Genomic DNA, 20384 nt, shown 5'->3' on the forward strand with positions numbered 1-20384 from the left:
CCAGGTGTTGACAACCTGCATTTTGACAGCAGGAAAGACAGAGGGAGGAGAAGGGATAAATAAGGGCAGTTTGCACATGCAAGCAAATGCAATTACACATTCTTAGGCTTGGCATGAGGATTAAGTGATAAAAAGCCTGTGCACACACTATACCTTTAAAGCTCATCATTTCCCTCAAAGAATTCTGGACACTGTAGTTTGCCCCTGAAGAGTTACAATTCCAAGCAACCCCTAACCAACGACAGTGCCCAGAATTCATTGAGGGAAAGGATGTGCTTTAAAGGTGTGCTGTGTTCTTGAGAAGGTGAGTTAAAAGAGCTTTTTAAAGATGGAAGAAAGAATCAGACTTTTGCTCAGAGAAATAACTCTGAGAGATGTCTGGAAGAGCAGGACACATTCAGAAGACAGAAAAGAGTGGGAAAAGGCAGGACCATGTTCAAAGGACAAGAAGTTTATGCTGGATATGAATGAAAGGGTTCCATGGAGACAGAGTACAGAAAAAGTCAACAGCTTTGCCAGCAGAGTTTGAGATAGGTGTGAAAAGATCTAGGTGGGGACACAGGAAGCCAGCGTAGAAGGTTGCAGAAGTCAAGGTAATGCATGATGAGAGAGGAACAGCAGGAGTGTCTGGGTTAGAGAGGTAGTATTGGGCGTCCTCAGCTCATCAGAGAAGAGACAATGTGAAGAACAGGCCTAGGAAGGAGCCCCAAGGAACCCACCCACCCCCAGAGAAGGGAAGAGCCTTTTCTTCAAGCCTGACACATGAAGTGACAGTAATGGCTACCTAGGATTTCACACAGGAGAGCGACTGTTTCCCTCTATATGCAAAACACCCTCGGCTGTGGGATGACACAACCCTGGAAGTCCCAATATTACGCAGCCTCCATTGTTTCAGGAAAGACTTGTGTAGCATTTGCAAGTCACATGAACTAATTTTAAAAGTTGCCTAACCTTCATATATTTAACTGCCTTATCTTCTATAATTTAATAGCCACTGAATTTGGGTTTGTTTTAAAGCGAAGAATCCCAGCCCATCCTCAAAAACACCCATGGAACATGGAGTAGGCTGCTACTGTGCAAACGCCAATGCCTTTGCTCTTCGGCATTCTCTGCAGTGACCTATTGCCACAGGGCCTGAAGAAAACAGGAAGATACTACAGTATCTCAAGACAGGACCTGCCAGTCCAGGACAGGTAACAACCATTAAAATAAACAAAACAAATTCCTTCCAGTAGCACCTTAAAGACCAACTAAGTCAGTTCTTGGTATGAGCTTTCGTGTGCATGCACACTTCTTCAGATACCTGAAGGTATCTGAAGAAGTATCTGAAGAAGTGTGCATGCACACGAAAGCTCATACCAAGAACTGACTTAGTTGGTCTTTAAGGTGTTACTGGAAGGAATTTGTTTTGTTTTGACTATGGCAGACCAACACGGCTACCTATCTGTAACTGGAACCATTAAAATAGATGTCGATGGTACCTATTATAAAAGGGGCTGGAACTTAATTTACAGAAGGATAGCAAATTCCTACGGTCAGAAAGTCACACATTTTACCAAGAAAGCCAGAGATGCAACTACAGGCAAAGTGAAGCCAGCGGCCACCAAGTTATTCTCCAATATGAGAACCATAACAGAAATCTCTTCCTCTTTCAAAAGAACAAACAAGATGGAGCAGAGCACATGGAATATTAATAAGTACCCTCCTCCCAAGTTCACGTTGTTACCAAGCCCCCTTATTCAGAGGACTGGAACAAACATACACATTGCTTCAGATCTGTAACAGAAGGGGGAAACCTTCATGAAAAACCATGAAGCAGCGCAGCTCCATGCGTACAGCAGACAATATTACCTGTATTCTTAGGTCCATCTGCATAGACTGGTCCTGGAGGTGGAGGAGCATTCTGCCATCCATAGGCTGGGTAGCCCTGGTAGCCTGGCTGTCCTACTGGATATGGCCCTGCGGGCTCTGGTGCATAGCCAGGGTAGGGACCAGGAACAGGTGGTCCACCTGGTTGATGGGTGTAAGGTGGGTATGGGGCAGTTGGGCCCGGGCCAGGATATGGCGGAGGGTTTTCGTAGTTCATGTAGAATGCCAAGTGTTTCCTAAGGACAGAGACAGATTTTACTTTGACTTACATAAGCAACATGCGTTACCACCAGCCATTTCAACAGCAACTTTTGTTTAAAAAATACTTAATCGTGATGTCCCTCACAAACTGATCTCCTACCATAAGGGTCTCTAAGTCAGTTTAGTCAGTCATAGGCTTTACACAGTACATCTCCCCAAGCAGAGCTGTGGCTTAGGCATGCAAATGTCTAGAGAGACACACAACATGATTGATGCATGATTGATGCCCAGGGTTATGCACACAGAAGAAGGCATGCCGCTAAGGTTGTACAAACAGGGTTCAGAAAATATTCAGACCATGACTGACAAGGACTCATGTGTCCAGTGATCAGATGTAGTGCATGAATGCTTTCTACAGAATTCTGCAACCCTTCCATGACTTTGTAGAAAGTAAATACTGCTGTTTTGCTGATACACAGAAGTCACAGAATTAAGTTTTGTCAAGCACATGATTTTGAGTATTATGATAAAGCACAAAACTTACACAGCCCAAACTATGCCCGACTCCAGGAGCCATTAGATCTAAATGTACTCTTTCAGGAAATATTCCAGTTCGATTTCAAAGCAGCAACCCAAAGCTACACATAATTAAATCAACAAGTATACATCTTTATACAAATATACATATACACATCATGGACATGGGAAGATATGCCCCCCCCCATATAAATAAGTCAAATACTGATGTTTTTCTACTGGATGCAGAGATCAGCAAGGATCCAGAACAGGCAAAGGCAAAGGCCCTTGAGATGTTTTGGGACTACAACTCCCAACATCCCTAGCTAACAGGACCAGTGGTCAGGGATGATGGGAATTGTAGTCCCAAAACATCTGGAGGGCAGAGTTTGCCTATGCCTGATCTAGAAGATGCTACCCTGAATCTTACCAGGATTGTCCACACAGCTGTGAAGATGACTGCATACTATTTTAAAGCCTCCAAGCTCTGCAATATGTTCAGTTTGCAAATTATGAATAACTAAACTGTCAGCACAAGCATTTACATTTCATCTCATGGAGAAACACTATTTTGCCTGGTGGCTAACAGCCCTTGCTTGTGAACATTTCTGAACACTTGGGCATGTTTGCTTAGGACTAAACTCAGCTTTTTGATCAATGGGAATTGCTTTAAATATATTTATGAACAGGAATGCAGGTAAGCAAATAAGCACTATTTACATTCCAGGCCTCCACCCCCACATGACCAGCCCACAAACAAACCAAATGCTTTCAACTAATTGTACGCGACAGCATCCCTACCAGAAAACAAGCAGAAATCGGTGTCTTGTCTCTAAGCAACAAAATTCTGCAGTACTGGTGGACTATGTTCCAAGGTTGTATAAGCCATTTCTTTCGTTATGTGAACCAGCATTTTTCCATTACAGCAAAGTTAGGATATTCCTGCCTGCTCAGAAAACTTGAGTTTCAAAATGGGAAGCATTATAACTTAATCCAGCCTTCAGCTGTCATTCTCAGCCCAGGACCCTGCCTCGTCCTCTCGCCTGTCAAGAGAGTGCAAAGCGTCCTGGTTCATGCCTGTCGGACTGCAACTCCCCAGGGCACCATCTAGCCAGCCAGATCTACCATATTTTTCGCTCTATAACACGCACCTGACCATAACACGCACATTGTTTTTAGAGGAGGAAAACAAGGGAAAAAACATTCTGAATGAAACAGTGGATGTATCATTTTTGGGCTTCATGCTGTGGCCACAGACATGTGATCTGATGGTGAATTTGGGGTGACCCAATGCAAAAATCCTGAGAATCCCTGTGGATCCATGCTTTGTAACCACGTTTTTGCACCATTGCAGCCCCAGGCAACAGTGGGTGTGTGATTTTGGGGGGGCAGGCTGTAGCCATGGACATGCTATGTGCTCTGATGGTGAATTTGGGCTGACCCAATGCAAAGATCCTGAGGATCCATGTGGATCCATGCTTTTTAACCACGTTTTTGCACCATTGTAGCCCCCGGCAACAGTGGGTGCGTGATTTGGGGGGGGCAGTCTGTAGCCATGGACATGCTATGTGATCTGATGGTGAATTTGGGGTGACCCAATGCAAAGATCCTGAGGATCCATGTGGATCCATGCTTTTTAACCACATTTTAAGTGGGGAGGGAAGGAGAAACACAGAACGGACAAGGAGCACGAGAGGGGTGTGCAGAGAAGCAGCTGGCTAAGAATGCAGGAGAGGGGTATAACTGGGAGGGAGGAAAGGAAGGCAAAAGTTTTCCCTCACCTACCCACCCAAGCCAGCCAGCTCGCGCGCGCGCTCTCTCTCTCTCTCTCCCTCCTGCATGTTTTCCCCTCTGCTTGCCTGGAGGGGAGGGGCTTTCCCTGCTCTTTGTTCCGTTTGAGCAAACACAGCAAGGAAACAGAGATGAGTGGGCAGTAAGACCCTGAGGCAGAATGCAGGAAAGCAGCCGCTTCCTCTTTTCAGGTTTCCCTTCTCCGAGACACGATTTGATTTTTTGGCTGATTTTTTTTGCCTCCCCTCGCGCCATTTGGCTCCAGGGACCACACATTCGCTCAATAATACGCACAGACATTTCCCCTTCCTTTTTAGGAAAAAATCTGCGTGTTATAGAAGGAAAAATACGGTACTCCCCTAAGATGAATGGCATCATGCACAGGGGCCAGGCAGCCTCCTGGAAAGCTGCTTTTTCCCTGCTCTTGCAAGGGCTCTGCGCCCTCTCTTAACACAGCCTTGCAAATGGTCACCGTGTGCCTGGACTATGTGGATATCGCTTCTGAGCAAACACCGAGCTGAGCTGCATGGATTTGGAACTGGACTTTGATAAGCGATCCAGGGCTGGGCGTGACTGTTTGTGATGCATGCAATGCAAACCTCAAGATCAAGAGGCTATTAAGGCAGAAGCAGGCAAGCCGTTTTTAGTATTTCTCTGTGTGGCAAATGAGCACAGGAGGAAAATGTTTAAGCAGAAGCTGCTTTTCTCTGATGGCAGGGTTCCTGCTTCACGCTAGCAGATGAAACCTTTGAACGATTGTTTGCACATCTAGTTTTGAAAGATAAAGCCTGCATTTCAGCTGGCTGAAATATTTACAAGCTGAAGTGATGTGGTCAGAAGCAAGCACCACTAAATGCAGTGGCGCCCTCTCCCTCAACAATATGAGCAGGACTGCAGGGACAACACATGTCTGATCAGGGATGGGGACCCCCCCCCCAGTCAAATTCCCCAAAGGCTGGCCACTAGATCACCTCTGCTACTCACTATTCTATTACCACCAGATGACCCTGATCAAAAGGCTATGTAAAGCTGCTTTTGGGGGGGGTATTTATTATATAGCTACATAGCAGATCAACATATTTGCCTTCATATTTTGAATTCCAGCTATGAGGGCTGTCAAAATGTGCTCCTGCACTTAGAAAATGTGCCACTAGACCCCTGTAAGGAGGGCATCTTCAGCCCCCCAAACCATTCTGCACCCCTCAGTTGCTGCTGTTTTTTTTAATAAAAAACCCCCCTCTTTTTTCACCTCTCTAGATAAAACAGTTGCCTTGAACCAGTTTTGTTCCTCATTAGCCTTAACACAACAAACCTGTTTACCAACCCAGATGCTAATCAGCTATTGAGGAGAGCTAATGATCCAAGGACAGACTGGCTCTCAGTTTCTGAACAACAGATACCAGGCCCTGGGCCCTGCGCCCACACCAGCCCAGAACGCAGTAGATCCCTTTAGTAACCCAGCCTGCAGCCCTGTGTATCCACGTCACTCTTGTGACTATGTGATCTTTAAGTCTGATTATATCCAAAGCAGTCAGGCGTGATTGTCCTGCTGCATGTCACAAAAGTGGCCACACAGCCTAAGGGAATCGCTGTCTTCAGGCACCCTCAGCTGACAGGGACAGCGGGAGCCCATGCCGCTGAGAATGGGTCCCTACAGTTAGCTGCAAGGCAGCTTCACGACTACGCTGGGCCATTTCAGCATTCCCAGAAAAGTCACTGCCATTGAAAAAAAGGGAACAGGCAGCTTTCCAGGTCCTCTGTTTCTTATTAGACCTGATATAACTGTAGTGGTCTCAAAGGCCACTTGGCCCAGTGCCCCTTCTAGGGCATGGTCAACCTCCTGAAAGAACAAGTTGCAGGAGGGTACAGGTCAAGTGGAATATCAGAGACGGAAGAGCGGTTCTCCAGGGCCCCCTCCCCATTTCTGTCCAAGAGTCACCAGAACCCTCTTTTTTTTGTCTTCTCCACTGGTGAGCTTTGGCCTCCAAATTCTATGTGCTATAAGAGGCCTTCCTTCTCAGTGGCTTTGTTTACAGACTCTTCAGTTCAACATCTCGAGAGGATGTGCTTGTGTCATCCCCCAAGGTGCAATCCATGGTTCCTCTGCTTATTTACATGTCAACCTGGCTTAGCTAGTCATCAGTATGAGGTGATTTTTCCACATGCCTCCTGCTGGTGTTCCCCATGCTTTGCTAATCTGATTTTCTCAAAAGCCCCAGAACCTGAAGCAATTGCCACACTCAGCCACAAATAAATTCTGGCTACGTCCTTCCCAGGCAGAGAGACTTTAATCCACCCAACACCAATGCAGTGTAGAAGCAGCCTGGTCCCCCACAAAGCAGACAGGCCAACTGAGTTGTGGCTTACACAAAAACAAAACAAAACAGGGGCACAACATTAAAGGAATGCTGTTGCTCTCCACTTGTACCGAGATCCCTGTAACAAATTAATATTAGGAATAGACAAGAGAGGCAGCCTGGCTGAAAGCGACAGAAATACAGTGGTGCCTCGCAAGATGAAATTAATTCGTTCCGCAGAGGGCTTTTTCGTCTTGCGAAGCACCCCATTAGCGGCTTAGCGGCTTAGTGCTTTTAGTGGCTATTAGCAGCTTAGCGGCTATTAGCGGCTTAGAAAAAAGGGGGGAAAGGGGAAAAAACTCGCAAGAATTCGCAAGACGTTTTCGTCTTGCGAAGCAAGCCCATAGGGAAATTCGTCTTGCGAAGCACCTCAAAAGACGGAAAACTCTTTCGTCTAGCAAGGCATTCGTCTTGCGGGGCACCACTGTAATAGCTGAGTCTGACCCCTTTCAAACAGGAACACTCTTTAGGAATATTTCACAAGTACTTCCAAGAGCAGAATTAGTCACAGACTCTATATGGGGCTGCAGCATCAAATTTATCTATTTATTTAAAAATATTGATAGAGCACCTAATGAAAACAATACCAAGACAATGTACAATGAAACAATTCAATACAAGACATTTCAATGTGTTATTAAAAACAAGCCAATACATCACAACTGCAGTAGCCAAGAGGCCAGGGAGTGTTCAAGTCGACTGAAGTTGATTGATTGATTGATTAACCATCAACAGGAGCTCATCCCAGTGTGGCATTTCCCGCTTCTCCCATCCATGTTTAGGAAGATTGCAAAAATGTGCCAAGGTGTTGTGTGTTGCACATTTTGGCCATTTCTCCACTCTACCTCACTGTCTGGGGCAGGAAAGCCATGTTACATGGCTGTTACAGGGAGACGGAGACCTTGGCAAGAAGCTGCCTGGTTCCATCTCTTGTCAGCTTGGCAGCAGGTGGCCGTAGCTCAGTGACTAGAGCATGGTCAATTCATCTCCAGGTGGGGCTGAGACAGTTCCCTGCCAGAAACCCTGGAGCCCCACTGCGAGTCAGCTTGGACAATAGGTGGGCCAGTGGTCTGACACACAGCACCTTCCTATATTCATGAGCTGAGCTTTCTCTTCTCTTGCCTGAGGGCTCTCTAGTGAGGTCACAGCTGGCAGATGTGAACAAGGGAATTTATTTCTCAACTCACCCTTGAGCTACTTTTATTAATAGAATTACTATTTATTAATTTTGTATTCTGCCCTTCACCCATAGCTTTCAGGGCAGTTCACAGCATAAAACTACAATATAAAAACACAAAAGACATAATAAAAACAAGAACAAAACCAACCAATAACCCCCACCTTCCTCCACACATCTAAAAAACTGCAAATCAGCCAAAGGCCTGGTTGAAGAGGAATGTTTTCGCCATGCAAACCTCCCTAGGGAGACTATTCTACAAATGGGGAGCCACTGCAGAAAAGGCCCTTTCTCATGTTGCCACCCTCGGGGCCTCTTGTGGAGGAGGCACAGGAAGAAGGGCTTCAGAAGACCGCAAGGTCCAGGAAGGTAGGCGGTCCTTCAGACATTTTCTTCGAAAAATTTCAGCAACTAATATATGTCCAACACCATGAGAACTGCCGGCAGATACAAGACCAGGAATACAGCTTTTAGTTTTTGAAGCCTCTAGTCAAGCTTTTAAAACGGTCCTCATTGAATAAGGGAGTGGCTAAATGGGAAATAGTTTGAGAGCAATAATGAGTTCCTGGCAAAAACAAATTATGGTCCTCTTCCAGAAACATCAATGGTCAGCTATAGGAATGATCAAGCTGCAGGAAAAGGCACAGGAAGAAACAGAGTGTGTGGCCAGCCACAAACACAAGGATGGAGTGCTGCATTTTAGAAAACATCAATCATCTGCAGATTTAAATCAAATCAAATTAAATCACGATTTAAATCACAATTTAAATTGCTAGTCAGTAAGACTTGATTTAAATAAATTTTTTTTACAGAAAGACTCATTCTAGCTGATATAATCTTAATATACAACCAGATGAAGGTTTCATTTTTGGAATAATAAAATTTCAGGAATAATAAATTTTCAAAGTAGTTTTTACAGTTTTATCAAAAATTACAGATTTGGTTATACTGTTAGAAATACACAGACAGGTAATTATGAAATTATTGTGAGTTTAAAAAGTTAACTGTTTCTGCTGTACTTTATTGGAAGGGGAAAAATAATCATTTCCTTAATAACAATTTAATCAATTTATTTAACTAAAACAATAACATTATAGCATATGCATCCATGTTTGTTAACTGATGTGGTTAAACGGGTTTTTTAAAAAAAACTTAAGACTGTGTTTTAGCACACATGAAAAACTTAAAACAAATCCTTATTTCCTGATGAATAGCCTTTGGACTATAATGTAACTTAAATAGAAAACTATCTTTAGAAAGATTTTTCCTCCAAAAGCATTTTATTGTAAAAATCCAATATAAATTTATAAAATCCATTTTTAAAATATATATATATTTTTTAAATCACTGATTTTTATCCACCCTGCTGTGAACACTACCAAGCTGTCATAAAATGTACAGACCATTTGCTGCTTTGTGAATGGCCCATTGTCAGGGCTGCTCTCTACACATACAGTGGTGCCCCGCAAGACGAATGCCTCGCAAGACGGAAAACTCGCTAGACGAAAGAGTTTTCTGTTTTGGAGGTGCTTCGCAAAACGAATTTCCTATGGGCTTGCTTCGCAAGACGAAAATGTCTTGCGAGTTCCTGCGGGTTTTTTCCCCTCCCCCCTTTTTCTAATCCACTAAGCCGCTTATCTGCTTATCCGCTAATCTGCTAAGCTGTCAATGGGCTTGCTTCGCAAGACGAGAAAACCGCTAGACGAAGAGACTCGGGGAACGGATTCTTTTTGTCTTGCGAGGCACCACTGTACTTAAAATTTCTACCTCCCTTCCTTATCAAATTAAAAGCTGAAGAACAGAAATGCTTGTACAGTATCCTTATGTCGTTCTGAGTTACTTTTATCTCTCCGTGTTTTATTTCCTTAAAACGTGTTGCAACTGAGTAGCTTAAGCGCAACCACTGACTCTCCTACACACGTATTACATTTAGCAACTTACGGGAGTAGCATCTCCATTGACCAAAACGCATTCCAGGAAGAAGTGCTCTCCACAAGCCATATCTTCCCTAATAACCTCATAGGAATTTTTGTTACTGACGTTAGTGCTGTGGAAAGACGCTGCCACTTAATTCAGCAGCCACTGGATCCCAGCATTGCCTGCCCCATTTAATTTGAACTGAAACTAAGTCACCCTGCTTTATACAACAGCGGGATTCAGGTATTGCCTCAACTAAAAAACTAGTTTTGCCAGAGCCATACTTTATTATTTTCAAACCATCCTTCACTGGTTCAGATCCTAGGCAATTTACCTTTAAAAAAACAAACCCAAAACCTGTGTGAAGAGATGCGTTTTAGATGCTATTGAGAACTCAATAAGGAGAACCTCCAAGAGGACATTCCACAGGCAGGTGAGACTAGCAAGACCACAGTGAGATTTCCCAGCTGGCAAGATCCACAGCTGTGCTCCATCTGTGCCATTTCCCCCATCCATCCACATTTCACCATTAACTTGGGGGGGGGTGTCTAGGAAGCACCCCTCTGAGGGCCTGATTTGGACCAGTTGCTAACCCCTGGCAGAAACAGAGTTGGACAAACTGTGACTAGGCTTGGTTGCCAGCAATTATTTTTGGCGGCTGCTGTGCTACGCCCCGCTGCTGCCTTCTCAGGTGTGTCTGGTATTCTCAATGAGCATGGCCTAAAGTTCCAGCCTTTCTCAACCTGTGGGTCCCCAGATGTTGTTGAACTACAACTCCCATCACCCCTAGCTAGCAAGGCCAGAGCTCAGGGATGATGGAAGTTGTAGTCCAACAACATCTGGGGACCCACAGGTTGAGAACCACTGGAATGAAAATAAAAGTGGTGCCTCTAAACAGCAATAGATTGTCTTTCCCACACCATTTTTTATCAATGGAAAGCATTCCCCATTCCCATTAGAAAGTATGGATTTCTGCTCAGTTTTCCTCTTGAGCTTCCAAGGTGTGGTGTCCTGTTAGCTCCCTTTAACCACCTGCTAGCATTAGTGGAAAAGAGGGAGGCATCCAGGTCATGTTTATACCCAAGCACATGCAGAGTGCCCTTCTCTTGGCATTTGGTAACTACAACACAAGGAATCCCAGATGCCTGTTATTATTCTGTAGGGAAGACAAGAGCACTGCTCTAACAGCAGAAAATTGGAGAGGCAGCCCTGTGAAAGGACAAAGTGGAATGATAATCACAATCAATATAAAATTTAGTGTGAACTCCCCCGCCCCCAGTTCCCACACTGCTACCATGCAGACTTCCTTGAGTACCAGTCCCACATACTAGGACTTGCTTCCAAGTAGCAATGCGTAAGATCAGGCTGCGGGAGGGGAAGGAATGGGAATGAGGCAAGAGAGGAGAAGCACAAAATATAGGAAAGGAAGCAAGAGAGGTGTAAGACAGCCAGAAACTAAACTGGGAGAAAAAGAGGAGGAATGGCTACAATGCTACACACACTGACGTGTTACTTCAGAGTCAATGTGCAACAGGAAAAGTCTTGAGGGCTTACCTAATACAAGGGAATGTCAGAGATAGGAGCAACCGTCGCTGCTGCGATCTATGTCTTCAGGGAGGCAAGGAAGAGACTTGCAGCTACCCAATCATGGGAAAACTAAAATCCTAGATTTGTCCAATGTTTTCTATAGGCGTTTCCTATCTCTATGGTGTGGAGGAGAGAAAGGAGTTGAAAAGAAGGAGAACTAGGGCAATTGAGACATGGAGCTAAAAGGTCGCTTGAAAACAAGCCCCCCACCCCCAAGGAAAATGGGGGTCAGGGGAGAGAGAGGAAATTGACCTGTTCAGGCCGGTAAGAGTTTAAACAGAATATTCTGGAGGGAGGGAGGGATGGATTTGAGTTGGGTGTGTCGTAAGTTAAGGACTCCCCTACTGACACTATGGACAGCTGCGATTCCAAAATGACTCCCAGGGGCACAGTTACCCCATTCAGAACCAGCGAATCCCCCCCACCTGCCTGTCTTGTCGGGATTCAACCTCAATCTGTTGACCACCATCCACCCCCCCCCCAAAAAAGCATCCAGACACCCACATTCACTGCCTTCCTGGTTCTGATTTAAATGATAGGTAGAGCTGGGTATCATCTGCATATTGGTGAAAACCCAGCCTCCCTGATGATCTCTCCCAGCGGATTCATATAGATGTTAAAAGGCATCTATATGAAGAGGGAGAGGATGGAGCCCTGAGGCACCCCACTAGTGAGTGCCCAGGGGTCCATGCACTCACCCCCCCACTACTTTTTGGGCACGACGCAGGAGGAAGGAGCAGAACCACTACATAACAGTGCCCCCAACTCCCAGCCCTTCTAGACGGTCCAGTAGGATACCATGGTTGACGGTATCAAAAGTCGCTGAGAGATTCAGCAGAAGAAGGAAATAGCTTTCACCTCTGTCCCTAACCCACCGGAGATCAGCCTGGTGTCCACCAGATGTTCTGGAGTACCACTCCCACCAGTCTCAGCCAGCATGGCCAGTGGTAAGCAACGATGGGAGCGGAAGCCCAAAATGTCCTCCGTTACCTTGCTGGGGAAGCATTGGGGCTAGCCCTGGATGGCCACCTGTCTGGAGGCCTTTGACCACGGCGCAACCCTAATCCCCCTGTGGCATCCATTACACATCAATGGCTGCGAGGGAAAGTCAACTTGGTTGGGAAACCAACCTCACAAAGGCTCTAAGGAGAAAAGACGCAGTGAGTCTAAGCCAGAGCTAAGGGGAAACCACAACACAGGACTTCTCCAATTCACTGCCATTTCTTACATGCCTAGACCAGGGATGGGAACCTTCAGTGCATAGCTTAAGCATGGCTACTAGCCCGCTGGACCCACACCAGGCCATGCCCCTCACCAGACCTGCTTGAGTGCTTTTGCAGGGCTCAAATAGGCCATTGCACTGTGATACTGCCTGCTTGCTTGCTTGCCTGCACAGAGAGGCAGATATCAATACCCAGTGTAGCCTACTGTACAACAGTAAGAGCAGCATCCATTGCTAAAGTCGCTTTCACATTAGATCTTCCCTAGCATCAGGAGATCCCTGGAAGGTTAACCATGAAGGAATGTAGCCAACAACAGTTCCCAGTTGATGTCTGAATTTAGGAACTATGGTTTGTTTAAACTCTGATTAGAAAGAATAATCCAGGATCTGAAACCTAAGCCTAGGCTTCACAACTAGGCCTGGGCGATGTATCAGTACTGTTCATTGGTACGAGGGCCAGACCGCAATGGCAGTTTCACGCGGCAGTACATTGCAAGGGACAGTGCTACCACTGCTACTGAGTTCCTCTGCCACCAGTGTCCAGCACACCGAAGCAGAAACAAGCTGCAGCCGGGTGCTGGAGGCAGAGGGACTCAAGAGCAATGGCTGTTTCACTTGCAATATACCACCGGGTGAAACGGACACTTCACTCTGGCCCTCCTACCGGTGAGGGAAGAACAAGCTACATCAGCCGTGCAGGGCAGGCAGCTCATTTAAATTCCTCTGTTGAGGGGTGCACAGCTGCCTGCCCCTCAATGGAGAAGTCTGACAGAGCCCCTCACCTCCAGCTCAAGCAAAGCAGAGATGGGGGAGGGCTCAGTTAGACTTTCCCCCCATCTGTGCCAAGGCAGTGGCGGCTGAGGCAAGCCCACATGCGCTTGTCTCATCTGCCACCACCTTGGCATGGGGTGTGTGTTGGGCAGGCTACCTCTCTTTCTCTGCCTGCCCCGCCAAGAAAGGTGGAGGCATCCTTGCAAACAGAGCCTGACAGACTCTGCGCTTGGCTACCACAGCCCGGCTGACTCCCTCTGACCCCAGCATCCTGTGGGAGGAAGAAGCTGTGCTGACCTCAGCTTATGGCCAATACAGCTTGTTCCACTTTCTGTTTCAACACTGCAGTGTATTACTGCCAGATCACGATGTTGGGCTGGTGATACATCGCAATGTTGAAAAGCTGACGTTGCCCAGCCCTATTCCCCACATTACCAGGTAATACCCCCAGCACTGCTGGACTAGACGGGCTGTGCCTCTGGACGGGTTCCACAAGGCCTATGGAATTCAGGTTACAGTAAGCAAGTTCTAAGTCATTTGTTCAAGCCCATTAGAGTCATGAGTCACAAATAACATTAGTGTTAAATATTATGTTGAATAGGTGGCAGCATCATTCAATCCCTGCACACACATTAATATTTGAAGTCTTATGCCATGAAGACAGAACTATATCCATCATGAACACTCAGCCATTTTCCTTTTTCAAGTCAGCCAAGATTCTTTTTCTTCTTACAGTATTTCCCGAGGCTGAACTTTCCAAACTCAAAACAAAATAAAAAAATTCCTTCCAGTAGCACCTTAAAGACCAACTGAGTTAGTTCTAGGTATGAGCTTTCGTGTGCATGCACACTTCTTCAGATACACTGAAACAGAAGTCACCGGACCTTTCTATATAGTGAGAAGGTGGGGAGGGGTATTACTCAGAAGGGTGGTGGGAATGGGTGATTGGCAGATAGCTGCGATGAGCCTGTTGACGACTCTTAACGACTGCAATAGGTCTAACAGGAAAAAGCAAGGGGTGAGAAGGTGAAAAATGGCTTTGTCATGTATAATGAGATAAGAATCCAATGTCTTTATTCAAACCAGGTCTCTCCATAGTTTTAAGTTTGGTGATAAGTTGCAATTCAGCAGCTTCTCTTTCCAGTCTATTTCTGAAATTCCTTTGTAATTTCAGAAATAGACTGGAAAGAGAAGCTGCTGAATTGCAACTTATCACCAAACTTAAAACTATGGAGAGACCTGGTTTGAATAAAGACATTGGATTCTTATCTCATTATACATGACAAAGCCATTTTTCACCTTCTCACCCCTTGCTTTTTCCTGTTAGACCTATTGCAGTCGTTAAGAGTCGTCAACAGGCTCATCGCAGCTATCTGCCAATCACCCATTCCCACCACCCTTCTGAGTAATACCCCTCCCCACCTTCTCACTATATAGAAAGGTCCGGTGACTTCTGTTTCAGTGTATCTGAAGAAGTGTGCATGCACACGAAAGCTCATACCTAGAACTAACTCAGTTGGTCTTTAAGGTGCTACTGGAAGGAATTTTTTTATTTTGTTTTGACCATGGCAGACCAACACGGCTACCTATCTGTTTCCAAACTCAGTGTCCTTTGCACTTTTCCAGGAAGCATTTCATATTGCCTCCACACTGGGCCTCAATCTTTAGTTTTGTGCAAAACAGGAAACTTCTTAGTCATTCAGAATTCTACTGAAAATAAGATGACCTCACTTGCTTACAGTGGTAATCTGATCAGAGTTCTGATCAGACTTCTGATCAGGTTCTGTGTCATTTCAGCAGCTATCAACCTGCAGATAAGCATATTGCTAAGGAGATTCTGAAGAGTAAGCTGAAAGACGACCCAAATAAAACTACGAAACAACCAAACCTTCTTCAGGCAGTTCAAAGGAAACATGGGTTGGGGCAGCCATGCCAGGAGACCTTCCCACGTTCAACAGGAAGGTTTGCAAAAGGGGATTCTAAATGAATTCAGTCTTCATGTCCTGGCAAACCCCTTGCCTTATCAGCGCAACAGTCTAAACACACCTAGCAGCCTCCCCCAGACCCTCCTATTCCAGGTGGGGTGGGAGGGGACTTTGAAGGCAGGTCTAGCACACTCCCTACCTCAATGCCCCTACACACTCCCCACCCCCACATGATGGTTGAAGGCCCAACTAGGGCTCTAGCCATACTGCACTTATATTGCTTTCATACACTTTTGCTCCAATCCTGAAAGTCACCAGGGCACATTTTGGTGCCCAAGGTGGAAAAAAACCCACATATCTCAATTGCACCAGCAGCCACTGCACAAATACCAAGTGAACACCTTTCTATTTGTCTAAGCAATCCCATGGATAGTAGGTTTGCTTTATTTTGCTCCTGCTGTTCTATCCCGTTCTATTTTATCTATTGCTGAATTTACTATTTTTATCCATGGCCTTATTTCATATCCCATGTGGTTTTAAATGTGTTATTTAACTGCTGTGATTTGATTGTTTTATCTTACTGTGAACCAGACAGAAAGCGAAACGGCTAAAAAGCAAGACAGAAAGCGAAACGGCAATAAATGTTGGAATTAAGTAATGTCTCCTGCACAAACTTTTTGAAATGAACTGGAGAAACTGGAAGGAAGGGAAGAGGAAGCACTCTGCACCTTCAGAAGGGGAAGGTTCACAGTGTGACAACTGTGGCATGTGATCATGCAAACCAGCAATGTGCATCTCGACTCAATTACAGTGGAAAAGTTTCAGTGCAGCTGCCTACAAAAACCTTTAACTGGGTTAAGAGAGGCAGGACTGGAGCACTCATAGATTACTCACACAATTACTGCAAACCATGGAAGCACCTAAAACACTCTATTTAACAAGTGAGCATCTTTCACATGGCCCATGACGTATGCAGGGTATTGTTTTCCTTTGCGTACCAGGTGAAAACTCAGGAAGTGAAACTTTACTCAGGAGTTAATGGGAAAGAAGGTGTCAGACAATCTTGATCAATCAGAAACTGTATGTGACGTCAAAGCTAATGTGAAACTGCCTAATGAGAGCCAGCGTGCTGCTGTGGTGAGAGTGCTAGCCTAGGGCCTGGGAGACCAGGCTCTGAATCCTCACTGGCCATGACGTTCACTGGGTGACCACCTCTCAGCCTAAGCTCCCTCACAGGGTTGGTGCAAGGATAAAATGGGGTGAGGGAGAACTATGTGCTTCAGCTCATCAGAAGAAAGGTGGGATATAAATAAAATAAAATAAATTTCAAGAACATGTGGGGAGGAAAAATAAACAAACTACAGCCCAATACCAGAAAAGGAATGGAGACAGAGGAGCAAATGCAAAATTGCCTTTAATACAAGAACCTGCCTCTATTCTATGGGCTACATAGCTACATATTTGCAACAAGCTTCATACTTTCAGACAGGTCATATAATCATGATAGTGAATTGGGATCAGCATGGACTTCCCTACGGTAGATTCTAAGACATTCTTGAAATGTTAATTTGTTGCTACAAAAAAACCGTCCTACTACTGCCAAGTTAGCAAGACATCCATTAATATGCTGCAGTTAAAGGTCTAGTTTGAAGAAAACTGTATGCATTTTTTCCAACCCAGAGACCTCAGGGCAACATACAGGTTTCCAAGTCCTGCTCCCTCCCAACCCAAACTCCCATACAGGGGGGGCATGAGGACTGAGAGGGCTTGACCAGGCCCAGATGACCCAGGGAGCTTCAGAGCAGAGCTATAATGTGGGGACAGATTTTCTCCCCACCCGTCCCTTTAAAAACCCCCCAGCTTAAGGCGAGCATTGGCTAAGAGCTGCATTTCAGGGAGCCACCTGCCAGCCTGCTTGGAATCACCTCGCCCCCCTTCCCAGCGTCTCCGAAGCCCCGGAGGAACAAAGGCGGGGGCGGGCCAGGCTCGCCCGGCTGAGCCCAAGGGACCCCGAGTCCAGAGGAGATGCGCCTGCCGGGAAAGGGGGCCCGAGAAGCGAGCCCGTCTGGGGGCGCCCGGCTCGGGCAGGGGGCGGCGTCCGCCTCCCCGTCGCGGGCCGGCGCCAAGGCGCGCCACCCCAAACCCGCCCACCTTCCCGAAAAGGCGCCCCGGAGCCCGCCAGCCCCGTCCAACCCTCGGCTTGGCGGAGCGCGGCTGCCCTCCAGGAGGCTCCGCCGCCGCCGCCGCCGCCCCCGGCGCCCGCCCGGGGAGCCCGAGGGCCGGGGACGCCGAGGGTCTCCAAGAGCCGCGCCCCGAGCCGAGCAGCCAGCCAGCCGCGCCCGTGGCCGGTCCCCCCGCGCATCCCCGCCGACGCCATACCTGCCCCGCGCAAAGGCTCGTCCGCCGCCCGCTCTCCTCGCGGCCGCCGCCTCCGGGGGCTGCTGCTGCTGCTGCTGCTGCTGCTTCGCTCGACGGCAAGTGGGCGCGCGATGGGCAGCAGCGCCTCTAGAGCCGCAGAGCCTGGGCGCGCCGCCGCGAAGTCACCCGACCGCCCAGGAGGGCGGGGGCTGCTGCTGCGTCACGCCAGGCGCGCGCCCGCCGCCGCGAGCACGCGCAAAAGAGCTTTCATGAGAAAAAGCTGGTCCTCGCTTTCTGGAAAAAAAGCTGCTCGCTCGCGCCGCGCCAGATTTGCCAATACATTGCAAAGAAATCCATCGGAAAGCAAAAGGAAGTGACTTCGAACAGTGCTTGATTTATAACTCAGAGCACAACAACTTTAAAACACGATCATGGGACAGCCAGAAAGTAGAAAACAACGCAGCTACATAAGAACATGAATCACTCCCAAAATATAACTGTAATCGAGCCTCTTAGGTATTATACAAACTCAGTGAAGCTTGTGAACTTGCTTTTGCGGGGTGATCTCATTTATATTAGGTTTAATTCGAGGCAAGCAAGCTCATTTTATCACCCATATGCGGCAGATAAAAATATTTTATACTATACTATAATATCCTGAAATGTTTAACTGTTTCTTGGATTATCCTTGAACCTTCCCACCACACTTGCCATCCTCTCCCAGTGGCTGTAGCGTGGGGGGTGCAGGGGGGGGCCGGCCGCACCGGGCGCAACATCTGGGGGTTAGGGGTAGGGTTAGGGGGCGCAAATCCAGGGTTAGGGGGCGCAAATTACTTGCCTTGCCCCGGGTGCTGACAACCCACGCTACGCCACTGTCCTCTCCTGCCACACCCCTTGAGAATCACTGCATTATTGAGTTTGAAGGGATCCCAAGGGTCATCTAGTCCAACTCCCTGCAGTGCCCCAATTTTCCAGGGACAGTCCCGGAATTCCAGAAGCCATCCTGCTTTCTGATTTGATTCCTAGTTTTCCTTTTTCCTCACCTCCATGTCTTGGAGAACAATTAAAAGGGGTGTGGGTGCAAAAACAGAGTCCATTTAACCTGAAAATAAAATAACTGCACCAAATGAAGGAAACAGTCACCCTGGCATAGGACGTCCTTCCTATAATTTTGAAAGGAAAAGCTCACCAATCCATTTTAAATTCTTTAATTGCAATGCTTCAGCAGCCAGCCATTTCCTAAGAAACACAGGGAGCATCGATTCCTTTGTTGTAAATGGAGTCTTACACTGCAAGCCTTTACATGTCTACTCAGAAGTAAGTCCCACTGGATTCCATGGAGCTTACTCCCAGGTAACTGTGCAGCCTTACACTGCAATCCTGAGCAGTTTTACTCAGAACTAAGTCCAACTGAGTTCAATAAGATTTACTCTCTGATATTTTATTGGTCCTTCTCACAGTTTCCATTAATTATCATCATCATCTCATCCTGCCTATTTCCCTGACAGTGACTCAAGTTTGCTTACAGCTAAACTCTTATTTCATTCCATTTATCTGTTGAAGGTGTAATACATGATCCCTTCCCTTGAACATTTTTTCCTTACAACAACCCTGTGAGGTAGGTGAGGCTGAGAGGTTGTCATTGGCTCAAGGTGATCAGTGTTGATGTGTATATGACGTCTATGTGTGCACTGGGATCAAACGCAGAAGAAGCTCCCTGGTGGAGAATAGGGTGTCCCTATTTTCATCAGAGAAATGTTGGAGGGTAGGGCAATGTAGGAATCAAATCAGCCCAGGTTCACGGAGCATGCCACACTTGGTTCTCGGCATGCAGGGGGGCCTGGTGGCACCAGGTCCAGGTTGTGGGCTGACAACATGCTTTGGGGACCCTAGTCAGTAGAGCATGAGGCTCTGAATCTCGGGGGGGGGGTGCGTGCACAAAAGCAGGCGGATCTCCTGCACAAAGTGTTGTGTAGGAAGAGGGGATTTCTGCAACTTTGAAAAGTGAACAAGCCTTGTCCTCTTCTACGTCCTGCCACCCAAGTTGGAGAGCTCCCAATCTCCCTGTCCTCAGTTAGCCCTGTAAAGCAGGGGGGCTGGACCCCATGGCACTGCCCAGCGGGAATGGGCAGAGGTGCTGCCTCTGCCTGCTTACTTTCTGGATGGCACAGCAGGGAGGACCCCACCCACTCCGCCAGCACCTGGGAGGGGGGCTGCAGGCATGCTAGTGGCCAGAGCTGTCACTTCCTCCTCTCCTTCCCCTGACCTGCGTTGCCATATTGTGCCATTTGAAGTGACTGGAAGCATAGGAACTGACTCCTTTTGGAATAAATCATTGTCCAGACCCATGAAAATATTATTCAAACTTTTACTGATAGAATTCTTTAAAATAAAACAGAATACATCAAATGATACGTCTAAAATATCCATACAATATCTTGTGCCGTCCAGCATCAGGCTCAGCATCTTACAAAACACGAAATAATCCAAACAGACCTATAAGCAAAGGTCTCTCTCCACAGACTGTTTGCTCTCCCTTAAGGATAGCTTCTTTTACATCTTAACTCCATTGAGTCTGGTAGATAAAGACTCAAAGGCAACTCCCTGCAAAATGGAGATTTTGCAACCCAATACCTCTCGCATGATCTAAGGTTACAACACTCAGAGAACAACAATCAGTTAGTTAATCATTA

At 46.7% G+C, this 20384-nt stretch overlaps 1 protein-coding gene across 3 annotated transcripts in view; it reads right to left on the reverse strand.

The window, feature by feature from the left end:
* Positions 1–17874, reverse strand: part of CYSTM1 (cysteine rich transmembrane module containing 1) — a 34155-nt gene extending 16281 nt beyond the window's left edge. The window contains exons 1-2 of one of the 3 annotated variants that reach the window (XM_081872929.1): positions 17713–17874; positions 1852–2105 (exon numbers count right to left, since the gene is read on the reverse strand). In XM_081872929.1, coding sequence (XP_081729055.1) covers positions 1852–2086 — 235 coding nt within the window. In that variant the 5' untranslated portion in view covers positions 2087–2105; positions 17713–17874. Of the gene's footprint in view, positions 1–1851; positions 2106–3387; positions 3519–11382; positions 11525–17712 lie in introns of those variants that run through there. The other 2 variants (XM_081872930.1, XM_081872931.1) reach the window with 2 other exon arrangements.
* Positions 17875–20384: the final 2510 nt, after the last annotated feature.

Source organism: Podarcis erhardii (genome assembly GCF_964252035.2).
Source record: "Podarcis erhardii genome assembly, chromosome: 8".
Classification (NCBI taxonomy): Eukaryota; Metazoa; Chordata; class Lepidosauria; order Squamata; family Lacertidae; genus Podarcis; species Podarcis erhardii.